This window comes from Chelonia mydas, chromosome 12 (genome assembly GCF_015237465.2).
Source record: "Chelonia mydas isolate rCheMyd1 chromosome 12, rCheMyd1.pri.v2, whole genome shotgun sequence".
NCBI lineage: Eukaryota > Metazoa > Chordata > Testudines > Cheloniidae > Chelonia > Chelonia mydas.
In genome coordinates, this window is record NC_051252.2 from 4,365,905 (window position 1) to 4,378,496 (window position 12,592).

Sequence of the window (12,592 nt, forward strand, 5' to 3'; positions counted from 1 at the left end):
ATTCTGTGTTGTAATTGAAATCAATATATTTGAAAATGTAGAAATCATCCAAAATATTTAAATAAATGGTATTCTATTATTGTTTAATCAGGTGATTAATCAGGATTAATTTTTTTAATTGCTTGACAGCCTTAAATTTTTTTTAGAAAATTTTAGTGTAGCCGTAAAGGCTAAGGCACCATTTCTATGCATGTCCAGTGGTTCTGATACTAAAAGATAGAGTGGCAGAAACTCTCTTCCATGTTTGCAAAGGTGAAACATACACTATCTTGAAAGTGAACACTTCTTGCATGACACTTTCAGCTGCAATACACTGATACCTACCTTTTTGTATGAGGGAATCACAAAATGGTCTGAATTCCTCCTCTGCACAACAGAGTAATCAAAGATTACAAACCAACTCCCACTCCCCATATCCTTTAAAGAATTGTTTCACCACTGTCTGCCTTCCTGGAGAAGGATTTTCGACTTACGGGTCTGGATGATTCTTCTAAGCACCACCCTTGGCGTATCATTATCAAGATCAGGGAGAATAGTTGGTCTCTTCTTTGGCAGGGAGGTTTTGTCAGAAATGCTTTGCCTCCTTGGATCAGACAAGTGCTAGAGGAGAAATCAAAGACGGCCAACTCAAGCTCTCATTTTCAGCAACAAACCTGAACCTTAGAAGCAAAAGTGTTAAGGACATATCTTCTGGTGAAAGTTATTCTAGCTAAAGCCTCCAACCACACAGTTGTATGGAGTATTTTCCTCAGATCAGAGATCCTACTACCTATCTCTTTGGTTCCCAAAAAATACCATCCTCCATTTGCTCTTTAGCAGTGTTTGCATTTCACTTTACCATGATGGACTGTCTTCAGTCCTAAATCACTTAAAAGACAAACAGACACTATGCATGGCTCTAATTACGAATGGGTGTCTCCATTTCATGAGCCACCTCCCTCCCATCCCCACAAAAGCCATATCTGAAAAATAAAAGAGCACAATCAAGCTGAACCGCTAAATGAGACCAAAAACGTTGCTCTCCAATCCACATGATGGATTCAAGTATTTTGTTCTCCTTAGAGGTGTGAAATTGGGAAGATCCAGGCATGTAGGACTTACTTTTTTTGTTGAGTTCCTGCCTCTCCAGCATTTACTAGTTAATAATGTACAAAAAACATTGTTTCCTACTGCTCTCCCATCTGTATGCAATACTCACCTGTTGTCTCTTGCCTTAGACATTGTAAGCTGTTCAGGGCAGAGATCGTCTCTTTATGTTTGTACAGGGCCTACCACAGTGGGACCCTGATTTCAATGTGCTAGCGCAGTAGAAATAATATTAATAAGAAGGGCAGAATATTTGAGAGCAGATCTGCAAAGCAGAGACTGAAGAACTCTGCTATTACCAAAGAAAGTGATGCAGCAGCAGCAGCATTATCAAGTAGTTGAGTTTTTATTGCTGGAAAAAGAGAGTATTGCACAATCAGAACTGTGCTTCTATCAGATAATGTATCTTGGAAAGCGAAACACTGCTTAGCTGGTGTGACTGATCAGTCTCCTACTGAAAAAAAATGGAAGAGAGCTGAAAACCCTGTTTCAAATCACCTGTACTCATTTAAACCATTTAACTACTTGTATTAAAAACCAGACAGTCCACCACCTGAATGCTGCCTCAGGCAGGCAAAGAGACTTATGTCTTACAGCTCCACTGTGTGAACTCAGTTATGCTCCATTGCACAGGTTCTAAGGCTACAAGGGAGCATTATGATCATCTAGTCTGACGTCCTGTTTAACACAGGCATAGAACTTCCCAGAATTAATTCCTGCTTGAACTAGAGCAGATCCTGTAGAAGGAGATCAAGTCTTAATTTAAAAAGTTTCCAATAGTGGAGAATCCACCACCATCCTTGGTAAGTTGTTCCAATAATTAATTACCCTCACAGTTAAAAATCTGCACTTTATTTCACGTCTGAATTTGTCTAACTTCTTCCATACATTGGATCTTGTTATATTTTGTCTGCTAGACTGAAGATTGTTTTATCATCAGATTTTTGGTTTCTATGTAGGTACTTATAGGTTCAGAGTCAGAAAATCCCAAGGTGATATCAAAGCATCAGAGGAGCAAATGGTACCTTTCTCCCCACGGACTGCCGGACCCTCTCTTTCATTTTATGGCGCAGGGCCATAGAGGGAGATGCCGCCCCAGCCTGCGGACCGACTCCGGTAGAGCTCCTGGTCCTGGGGGAAGTCCTGGTGTCAGACATGCTGCAGAAACACACAGGCAAGCACACGCTGTTCAGTTAGCAGGGTGGGGACAGGCTCAGGACGGTGGGGTATCATGGAAGCGCTGCCCCAAAGGGGGCCGGGGGGGGGGGACTGATGCAGGCTCTACAAGCTGCAGTAGACCAGGGGAGTAAAAAGCTGGACAGAGCAATGGGGCCCAGCCTTACACAGCGGTGGGGGGGGACGGTCTTTGACACCGGGCGCAGTCATGGGAGGGGGAGGTGGCCCCCCGAGGACGCCTCCCCCCCGTGGCTCGGTTTGGGGGCAGAGCGCCCCTCGTAAGCACTAATGGTTCCCCCCGCCCCGTCCCCCATAGCTGAGCCTGGGGCTGAGCCCCCCCGTGGGCACCAGGGGTTCCCTCAGAGCCCCCCCGCCGGAACTAGTGCTCCCCTCCAGCCGCCCCCCACCGCTCTGGGGATGGCGGCCCCGATGCCTACTCGCGGGTTCCTCACACCCCGAGGGGAGGCGCGAAGCTCCGAGTTCGGTTCCCTCCGCGCGAGCCCAGCCCTGCCCAACGGCGCCGGGCAGCTCTCCCTCCCGCCTGCCGATTCAAGCGAAACCTCGCGAGAACTCCCGACCAGGCCCACCGCGCGGTGACTGCTGGGAGTGGTAGTTCCTGACGCCACGCAGTGTCTGCTGGGAGTGGTAGTTCTAGCCCTGCGGTAGGGCAGCCTCTCTCTAGCTTTTAGCTTGCCCTCCCCCACAATGTGACTCGGGGGTGGGTGCAAGCTGCCTCAAACATGGACACCTGCCCCCTCCAAGCTAAGTAATTAGGTAGAGCAAAAAAATCACCCACCCACTTTGTGGGGGACCCAGCTTCTTTGGCCTAGCCTCTCCTGCTGTTCACATCTGTAGTTTGGATCTCTCCACTTGTGTTTGGGGGACCCACAACAGCACCACGACTGAACGTGCTGACATTTCAGAGGCTCTGAGCCCTACTTCTGCACTTTACACCTCTCTACACTGGATTTCAGACTAGCCCCACACGGATCACCTATGTCAGTAAGTTTGCATGGATGGTACTTAGAAAACAAATTCGTTTTCTTTAAATAGGATATATTTGATCTGGGAGAGACAATCACACTCATGCCATTTTTAAAAGTTTACTTTGAAGAACAGAAACAAAAGGTATGGGGAAATCATTGAGGAAGAGGGAGGGAAGTTAATCCACAGGCAGGGCCGGCTCTGCGCTTTTTGCCGCCCCAAGCAGTGTGCCGAATTGCCACCTGAAGAAGGGAGCTGCTGCTGAATTGCCGCCGCAGGCAACCGAAGAAGGGGGCTGCCGCTGAATTGCCACCGCGGGACTGTGAAGATACAAGCTGCCACCCCATTGCCCCTGCGGCAAAAAAAAACCAGGCCGCCTTAACGACACACGGACTGCGGCCCCAGGCACCTGCTTGGAACACTGGTGCCTGGAGCCGGCTCTGTCCACAAGGGTCACCATACATCCCAGCCCAGGCATTTTATGTTAGGACATGGGGATCATCTGAACTCTGAACTAGGTCCAGTGTTTCTCAAAGTTTTGGAAGCTGAGCCTTACTTAAGAAAAATTAAACCAATTCCTTTGTATTCCTCCTCTGGAACTCCACCATGTGTTGTTAAAGGTCTACACAGTTTAAGGTATATATCTTCCTCAGCAAACAGAGCACAGGTCTGTTTAGAAAAGACAGAACTGGAATAATGGGTGCAAATGATAAAGAACTATTTTGCAGAGCACAGGCTTCTCTGCATTTTCCTATGCTTTACTATGAGACTATGAAACACTTAGTAGTTTGTTTGTAAACCTTCTGCATTGCTTTGTCAGAGACATATTCCACTTGCCAACAATTCCAAAAAGCATAGTACTTCCAGAGAAATGTAGTTCTGTTTGGGCAAGGTGCACTCTCTGGGAAACATTCTTATACGTGGGCGCAGTGGGAGGCATAGATCTGAATGGACAAGGTATATTGTGGGACTGGGTTGCCCACTGTCTTTGTCCCTGTTGAGCTCTGGGGAATGCTGCCCCACCCCTGGGACCAGGATGCTTGGATAAAGGAGAGGTGGTTTGTACTGCCAGATTGGCCGGGGCATGAAAGACAGGTGCAATGTGGGTTATGTAGCTCAGTCCTTCGATGCAGTACAGCAGGTACGAGTTGCATAGTTGCCTGGTGTGTTGTGACTCAACGTCCAATTTGTTCTGGAATGTTTACATCCCATCACTGCAGTATCTGAGTGGCTCACAACATTCATTTAATGACAGGTTTCAGAGTAGCAGCCGTGTTAGTCTGTATCCGCAAAAAGAAAAAGAATACTTGTGGCACCTTGGAGACTAACAAATTTATTTGAGCATAAGCTTTCGTGAGCTACAGCTCACTTCATGGCCACAAGTACTCCTTTTCTTTTAACGTTTATTTAGTCTTAGCATTTCTCTACAACACAGCGGGTGCAACATCACCCCCATCTTACCTATGGGAAACTGAGGCACAGTTTGAATGGCATGGCATCACACAGGGACTCTCTAACAGAGCAGGGACCTGAACCCCAACCACTGGGCCTGCCTGTCTCTCTAACAAATATGCCCCTATGACACCAGTATTTATCTTCTGTACTTCCACAGGGTCTCATCTCAGCGAGCGGTAGGGAGGACAGCCGCAGTGCACTGTGGGGCAGGCAGTTTCTCGGCTGTGGGGGTCCGGGCCTGGGGCATTGTGGATCGGGCAGTCCCTGCCCTCCGCACTGTGGGGCGGGCAATCCGTGCCGATCCCCTCACGGTGGATTGCGGGGCCGTCAGTTCGGGGAAGCCCCGCTGCGGTGCACTGTGGATCGGGCAGGCTCGGCGCAGTGTAGACGCGCTGCACTGCGGGACAGGCACTCCGGCGCGGTGCATTGTGGAATGGCCAGGCCCTGTGCACTGTGGGGCGGGCAGTGCGGCGCGGTGCATTGTGGGATAAGGAGTCCTGCGCAGTCTAGGCGCGGTGCATTGTGGCGCGGGCCGTCCGGCGTGGTGCATTGTGGGGCGGGCAGTCCGGTGCTCTCCCGGCGCGCTGCACTGTGGGGCGGGTAGTTCCGGTTCCGCGGTGGCGGGCACGGCGGCCTTGTGGGAGCTGTTGTCCCTCCCGGCGCGGTGCATTGTGGGGCGGGCAGTCCGGCGCAGTGCATTGTGGGGCGGGCAGTCTAGGCGCGGTGCATTGTGGGGCGGGCAGTCCAGCGCAGTGTAAGTGAGCTGCACTGTGGAGCGGGCAGTCCAGCGCAGTGTAGGCGCGCTGCATTGTGGGGCAGACCGTCCTGCGCTCTCCCGGCGCGGTGCATTGTGGGGCAGGCAGTCTAGGCGCGCTGCACTGCAGAGTGGGCGGTCCGGCGCGGTGCATTGTGAGGCGGGGAGTCCGGCGCCCTGTAGGCGCGGTGCATTGTGGGGCGGGCAGTCCGGCGCGGTGCATTGTGAGGCGGGGAGTCCGGCGCCCTGTAGGCGCGGTGCATTGTGGGGCGGGCAGTCCGGCGCGCTCCCGCGCGGTGCATTGTGGGGCGGGCAGTCTAGGCGCGCTGCACTGCAGAGTGGGCGGTCCGGCGCGGTGCATTGTGAGGCGGGGAGTCCGGCGCCCTGTAGGCGCGGTGCATTGTGGGGCGGGCAGTCCGGCGCGCTCCCGGCGCGCTGCACTGTGGGGCGGGTAGTTCCGGTTCCGCGGCGGCGGGCGGCGCTGGGGCGGCGGGCGCGGCGGCCTTGTGGGAGCTGTAGTCCCTCCCGGGGCGCTCTCGGCCGCGGCCGGCCGGCGGGGTCATGCCGGGCTTCACGTGCTGCGTGCCGGGCTGCTACAACAACTCGCACCGCGACAAGGCGCTGCACTTCTACACCTTCCCCAAGGACCCCGAGCTGCGGCGCCTCTGGCTGAAGAACGTGTCGCGCGCCGGCGTCAGCGGCTGCTTCAGCACCTTCCAGCCCACCACGGGCCACCGCGTGTGCAGCGAGCACTTCCCGGGCGGCCGCAAGTCCTACCTGGTGCGCGTGCCCACCATCTTCCCGCTGCGCGGCGTCAACGAGCGCAAGGGGGCCCGCGCCCGGCGCGCCCGCCCCGCCCCGGCGCCCGCCGCGCCCGCGCTGCTCTTGGCCCTGCCCGCCGAGCCGCAGCCCGGCCCGGCCCCGCCCGGCCCCGAGGACGTGAAGCCCATCGACCTGACGGTGCAGGTGGAGCTCGGCGGGCCTGAGGCGCCGGCGCGGCTGGCGGGCGAGGAGGGCGCGGCCGAGGGCGGCCCCGCGGACCACTCGTACTCGCTGTCGTCGGGCACCACGGCCGAGGAGCTGCTGCGCAAGCTGAACGAGCAGCGGGACATCATCGCCCTGCTGCAGGTGAAGATGAAGGAGATGAAGGGCAGCATCCGCCGCCTGCGCCTGGCCGAGGCCCAGCTCCGCGAGGAGATCCGCGAGAAGGACCGGCTGCTGCACGCCGCCAGCGCAGGGACCCGCAAGCGGCCCGGCCTCTGAGAGCCCCAGATCCCCGGCCTGTGGGGTCCTGGCGGCCCAGCCCGTGAGCTGCCCGGCCCAGCCTGCTGATCACGGCCCCGGTGCCCGCCCACGGACAAGCCCACGCAGCCTGTGCAGAGTCACGCAGGGATAAACTCATTGACTGCCAGCCTCTATGGGAGCCATCACCAGGGCTCTGTTCTCTCCATCCTGGCTGTGCCAGCTCCACCCACCTGAGCACCGCTGGGTACTGGAGTGGGGAGGGGACACTGGCTGCCCACTGCATTTCCAGCCCCAGGTCCTGGTGGGTGTCAGTGACACCATGCTTCGAATGTAGGTGGCAGCCAGTGCCCTCTCAGTGCTAGGTCTCCCAGTGCTGCTGGTTCAGGAGGAGCTGTTCCTGTGTTGTGACAGCATTTGCAAAACTTTTCTAGAAGGGACCCATGTTACCACTAAGTGGATGTAGGGCGATGAGCATCAGCGGGTGAACGAAACTTGGTACAACGTTAACTTGGGTAGCAGTCATGCTGCTCCCTGCCAAAGCATGTTTAAAACCATGACTGGTGTGGTGTCCTCCGTAGAAGTGAAAACCAGTGTTCTGTTTGGCCTCCTTAAGCAAAGACATGAGAAAGCTTTAGAAGCCCTGTCAGGCTGATGTTTCTTCAGTAAATTACTGATGCCATTAGAGACTGCCATTTCCGTGTGAAAGAATCCCTTCAAACTAAAGAGTGCTACTGTATGGTGTAGTCATTGCTTTCTCTTTTCATTACACCTGTGTAGTTGTTACAGATTTACAGATGCCTTGATGCTCTTGACAATGACAAGGATTATTCTGATCTGGTATACTGGCTTCATTCCTTGTTCGCATTCAGTGGCTACAGTTTGTCTCATTGGCTTAAACATTTGACTCCTCAAATATAACTAAGAGGCATACTGGGCTTTAAAACCCTAGCTTTTTCACAAAGACCTTGGTTGACATTTTGGCTTAGATCACAAGTGAAATGAGTTTAGTCTCCAGCGACTCTGCAAATCCTTGTTGCTTGCTTGTAATCTACTTGGCACAACTAGTTTTGGATTATATCCTGGCATTGCTCCAGGATTGAGGAGCATTATAACCCATCCGTATGGGATTCTTGCACTGTCTCTGGAACTAGCCAGTGTTAGTCCCCCACTTTTCATGGACAATAAAACAAAACTGTCCAGAAAAATTGTGGGGGGAGAGAAGTGACACTACCACAGCTTGGACTGAGCATATGCTTCCAGTAACTTTCAGATTATTATTAGAAAGCTAGTGAAATTGGTAACTCAGTGCTCCTGGGGGTCTGATACACCTGAATGGCTCCACCTTGATGCTTATATTTAATGCTTTGCATTTGAACAGTGATATGCTTTAGGAAAGAACAATTCACCAAAAGCGTGCCCTATAATTACATCAGAAAATGCCCGGACTCTGTGTTTCAGCCAAGTGGGGGGGGGGGGGGAGTTAAATTGATTAACTACAGGTTTGGGATTTTAAGATCTTTCTCTTGTAATTAGAGTACATTACACTCCAGAGTGGATTGGGCTGCAGATTTTACTAGATTTTATACACCTTTTCTAAATGTACAAATCATCTTTAGTTGGGAAATACTGAAATCTTTGTAACACTGACTAACTTTTAACTGGCCAACTATCCAGTTCAGTCTGTCCCCGTAGCTGGCATTACTGAGTCTGAAGGGTGCATGGGTGATTTACAGGAGGGGGCATATGCCCAGCTGCCATTCAGTATCCAGACAGCTAAGCTGGACTTCAGTAGGTGCAGCTGATACTATGATGAGTGGGTTAGTTCTCTTGTCTGTTGACTTGGCTGGTTGATCAGGAAGATGAGATCTATTCATGTACTAAAAATATGTATAATTTCATTTTTAACTTATTTTTCCAATCTGATACCTGGCTCAGACTGCAGTTACCTAATGTGCAGACTTCAGTGCAAGTCAAAACTGCATCAAGTTTTCATGGGGGAAGGACTGGCAAACATGCTTGCTACACTGTGTCGGATTTAACTCATGTAACATGGTCAATCGATCTCACTTTGATAGCTATACTTCCATCAAGACAATAGGCAGCACGTCTCTTTTTCTTGCATATTATAAATGAGACTATTTGTGCCTCCTAGCTGCCTGAGAGTGTTTAGAATGTGCGTGTTGTAATAGTCATGGTACTTTTCTACCATTGTAATGCACTTCAGGACGTTCAGCTATTTGGAGTGCTGGACTGGTTAACTGCTGGACTGTTCCATTTCTCCAGGTTACACTGAGGTGCTAACATGCCTAATTTTAATAAAGTCTATTTTGTTTTGTTATGTTTCCTATTTCCTGTATAATGTATGAATGGTGCCCCGAGGGCCTGTCTTTACAATACCAGAGGTCTAGTTCGTATCTGCAAAGTGTCCTAGTCTAAACCAGAACTTGGCCCTGTGCACTTTAATACAGACTGAGGTGCCCTTCCAAACATCATGAGTGTAACAACTGACTTGTTGAATCTGATCTAATCCTATGTAACGCAGTCTCACCACAATTAGTACTTTCAGAGCATGTCATAGATGAGGTGTCTCACTGCCTTACACACTGACTGTAGCCTCATAGTACCTTTGTAGGAGAAGGTACGCATTACCTCCAGAGAGGTTCTAAGGAAAGCTGGGAATGGAGGTGGGACACCTGCAGCCTCAGTCCTGTACTAGGTTTCTCAAAGTTTATCTATTGTAACTTGACACATTTCTTTCTCAAATACTTCTACTGCCTGGAGGACCTTTTATTATTGGTTCCCACTGTTACAAATATATAGAGCCCATGTTTTCCAGTTCAGATTAGGTTTCCCCTGAATGCACACCTGCCTTCATGCCCTTTGGTTGCACTTACCCTTCTGCTGAGAGTTCAAACAGGGCTTCAGTGCCACTTCCTAACGTTCTCAATAGCTGCGTCTCTTACTCAGCTGGATTCTGTGTTGGGGCTGAGGTTGTTGATCACACAGCACTGCCTGTCATATTGAAACTGAGGATAGGAGTGCTCCTGTTTTCTTGGGGACTGGTTTTCAGTTCAGGGAGCACCCGAAGAGTCTTGCAAATGCCACTGTACTGACAGAAATTATTTTCACTTACTGGCACATTACCTTTTGGCCTCTTCAAATCTGCAATTAAAACTCAATGCTCAATTTTTGTAGAGGATTTTTTTTGGCAGTGGTATCCACAAATTCCTAAACTAGTTCCCTGGAATCATTTGTAAAGAACAGTGAAAAAAAGATACAAAACTGGCTGTTGCTTTTAGATTTTGCCTTACTACATTTACTTTCCCTATAACTTCTCCAAAATGAAGGTAAATGGGCAAGGGTAATGCAGTAGCTCTGTAAAACAGCACCTTAGGCTTGGCTCACTATATTCCTGTGCTGCGTTCAGTGCTAGTAGCAGTTTTCCTTTTGAAAATAAAAGATAGGTAAGCAATGCTGGCGTAAGCCCAGGTACCTCTTGTGCACCTACACTTATGGTAGCAGTGAGAGAGGTCCTGGAGGCCAAATTTAGGCTGTTAGGAAAGGGATTCAAGTCCTGGACCTCCATGGCAGTAGTCTCTGAAATGCTTCCAGTTTCTTGCACAGTTAGGCAGAACTGTGGAGTCTCACGGTCGCTGAGACAATGATATTGGGAGGGTGGGATTTAGGTTAATTAGGAACTGGAGAATCTTGGGAAAGGAGGCACATACACAGAAGGATGGGCTCCACCTAAACCAAAACAGAACCAGATTGCCAGCCTGTAAAACTAAAAAGGTTGTAGAGAAGTTTTTACACTAAGGGCTGGGGAAAAGCTGACAGGTGTGGAGGAACACACAGTTCAATCAGACATCTCTTAGGGGAGCATTTATTAAAGAGCAATTGCCCAGACCTCTCCCTGAAGACAAGTGCAAGGTGATGCATACTGAAAGAACAATTCCTCAGTTTTGAGGAGTCTCAGGCATAGTAGCTACAATCAGTCTGCTGTGAGCAAGGGAAGTGAATAAGCACCTAGGAGCCTGCATCTGTGAATTCACCCATAAGGGCCAGAAAACAAAGGGGTAAATTACCAACCAGACCCACAGCAAGGAGAAAGTAGTGCTTTAATCCATCACATTTACAGTTCCAGTGCACAAATGTCATCTCTTCAGTGCTGATCTTTGCTTTTTATTTTGTCTAAAGCCTCTTGGGAGCTTGTTCTCAAACCTTGCTTAACCCCATTTTGGTTTTAAAAACAAGTATTGCCCCATGCAGGGATTAGGCTGGGGAGGGAAGAGATTACAACGTACCGCTAGCCAGCAACCTCCCAGCCACTACAGCATTGTTCCCTGCAGGATATTTCTCAGAGCTTTTCCCAAACTAGTTTTCAGTGGGTTTCTCAAATTTCCTCTGCTGGAAATCCTTCCATTCCAGGTTTGCACCCAGTTTCCCTTCCAGCCCCCCCACCCCCTTGCAGTTTCTGAACCTCTGGTTCCTCCTTGAAGAGCACCTGCCTCCGCTCAGTGACAAGAACTCCTGATGGGGTGGGCACTGGAACCATAGCAGAATCCATGGGACCAAGTAGGGTTGTTGTGCAGATGGAGGAGACTCCCATGAGAGCTAATGTTATTGCAGGCACAGGACACCAGACTGTGACCAGTGAGGGAGGGGGCATCAGGGCTGGTGTCATCCTGAGAAGGGCTGTGATGGGGCTATTTCCTGGGTTGTCTGCATTACCTATTGTTTGTTTTCTGGAATCTCGTTCCTCTTAAAAGGTTACTAGCGAGTATTCCTTGCCCTGCCTTGTGTGCTGGGGTGCCTTCCAGCTCTACATCCTGCTCCACAGGTAAGTATGGCCTGGGGCCACGCCTAGAGAGCTTCCTCCATGGCCGCAACAGATGCACTGGGGCAAGTCCCCAAACCAACCTTGTTGGTCTTCCCTGCCCCACCAAGTTCTCCCAACCGCCTCTGCACAGAACAGGGATGGTTCCCATTTTTCTGCAGGAGCTGGAGGAGTGTTTGCTGAAGGCTGAGTTGCTCCTGCACATGCAATGAGATACACAAACAAATGGGGGCTTCTGAGGAGGTCCTTTCCTTCCACACTTTTGGAATCAATGTTATGGAGCAGCATGGATCTGGGATAGTGGAGCTGGAAGTGGCATTGTTGGACCTGTGTGACCCATTCTACCCTGGGCAGAGGAGGAAGAATTAGACTCCCACAGGCCACTTAACTGCTGCATAAGTAGGGAGAGATAAGATGGCTCCAGTCCTTCCCAGAGGCTGGGTAGCTACTGCCATGTCCTGCACTGCAGGGTAATTCCATCTGTTTAGCTTTGGAGGTGGCTCTGCTATCAAATTCTGTTTCCCCTTGGATCCAGACTCCCTCTGCTGATCACTGTGTTGTTCTGCACCATCAGTCCCAGTGCACGGCTTTTGCCCAGCGAGTGCCTCCACTCCTCTGCTGTCCCTGAGAACCTTCCTTCGAAATCCTCTACAGGAAAAATGTTAGCATTTTGCGGAAAATTCTGCTTTGGGCCCTTTGTCAGAGCAGCCTCAGGAGCCTGCATGTAAAGCTGCCCTCAGATCTGCACCAGTTGCAGTGGGCTCAGCCTGCTCTCAAGGGCTCACTTAGCTGGCTTTTTCAGAGCTCAGCCATGGAGTAAGCACAATCCTCTTTTCCAACAAGGCCCCAGCAAGGTCAGTTCTATGGTGGCCCTGCCTGGATAGCATCCAGACTGTGATCTCCATTGCCTTGACTTTCCCCTGCCCCCACCACACTTCCATCCTGGCCACGTACACCAGACAGACTAACTTGCATTAATCCAAAGTCTCACCATTGAGGCTCTCCTGCAGGGGAGATTTCTCTGGGTTTTGCTGCATCAGAGAGATACAGAAGTT

At 50.8% G+C, this 12,592-nt stretch overlaps 2 protein-coding genes across 7 annotated transcripts in view; one reads left to right on the forward strand and one right to left on the reverse strand.

The window, feature by feature from the left end:
• CENPT (centromere protein T) overlaps nucleotides 1-2,954 on the reverse strand; it is a 34,188-nt gene extending 31,234 nt beyond the window's left edge. For 2 of the 6 annotated variants that reach the window (XM_043526385.1, XM_043526382.1), the window contains exons 1-3: nucleotides 2,700-2,922; nucleotides 2,112-2,244; nucleotides 474-600 (exon numbers count right to left, since the gene is read on the reverse strand). In XM_043526385.1, coding sequence (XP_043382320.1) covers nucleotides 474-600; nucleotides 2,112-2,243 — 259 coding nt within the window. In that variant the 5' untranslated portion in view covers nucleotide 2,244; nucleotides 2,700-2,922. Of the gene's footprint in view, nucleotides 1-473; nucleotides 601-2,111; nucleotides 2,245-2,695 lie in introns of all 6 variants that reach the window. The other 4 variants (XM_027831393.3, XM_043526384.1, XM_043526383.1 and 1 more) reach the window with 4 other exon arrangements.
• Nucleotides 2,955-5,824: 2,870 nt separating this feature from the next.
• THAP11 (THAP domain containing 11) lies at nucleotides 5,825-9,038 on the forward strand. Its single transcript, XM_037877907.2, has one exon. The coding sequence runs from the start codon at nucleotides 6,017-6,019 to the stop codon at nucleotides 6,716-6,718; it is 702 nt and encodes a 233-aa protein (XP_037733835.1). The 5' UTR covers nucleotides 5,825-6,016; the 3' UTR covers nucleotides 6,719-9,038.
• Nucleotides 9,039-12,592: the final 3,554 nt, after the last annotated feature.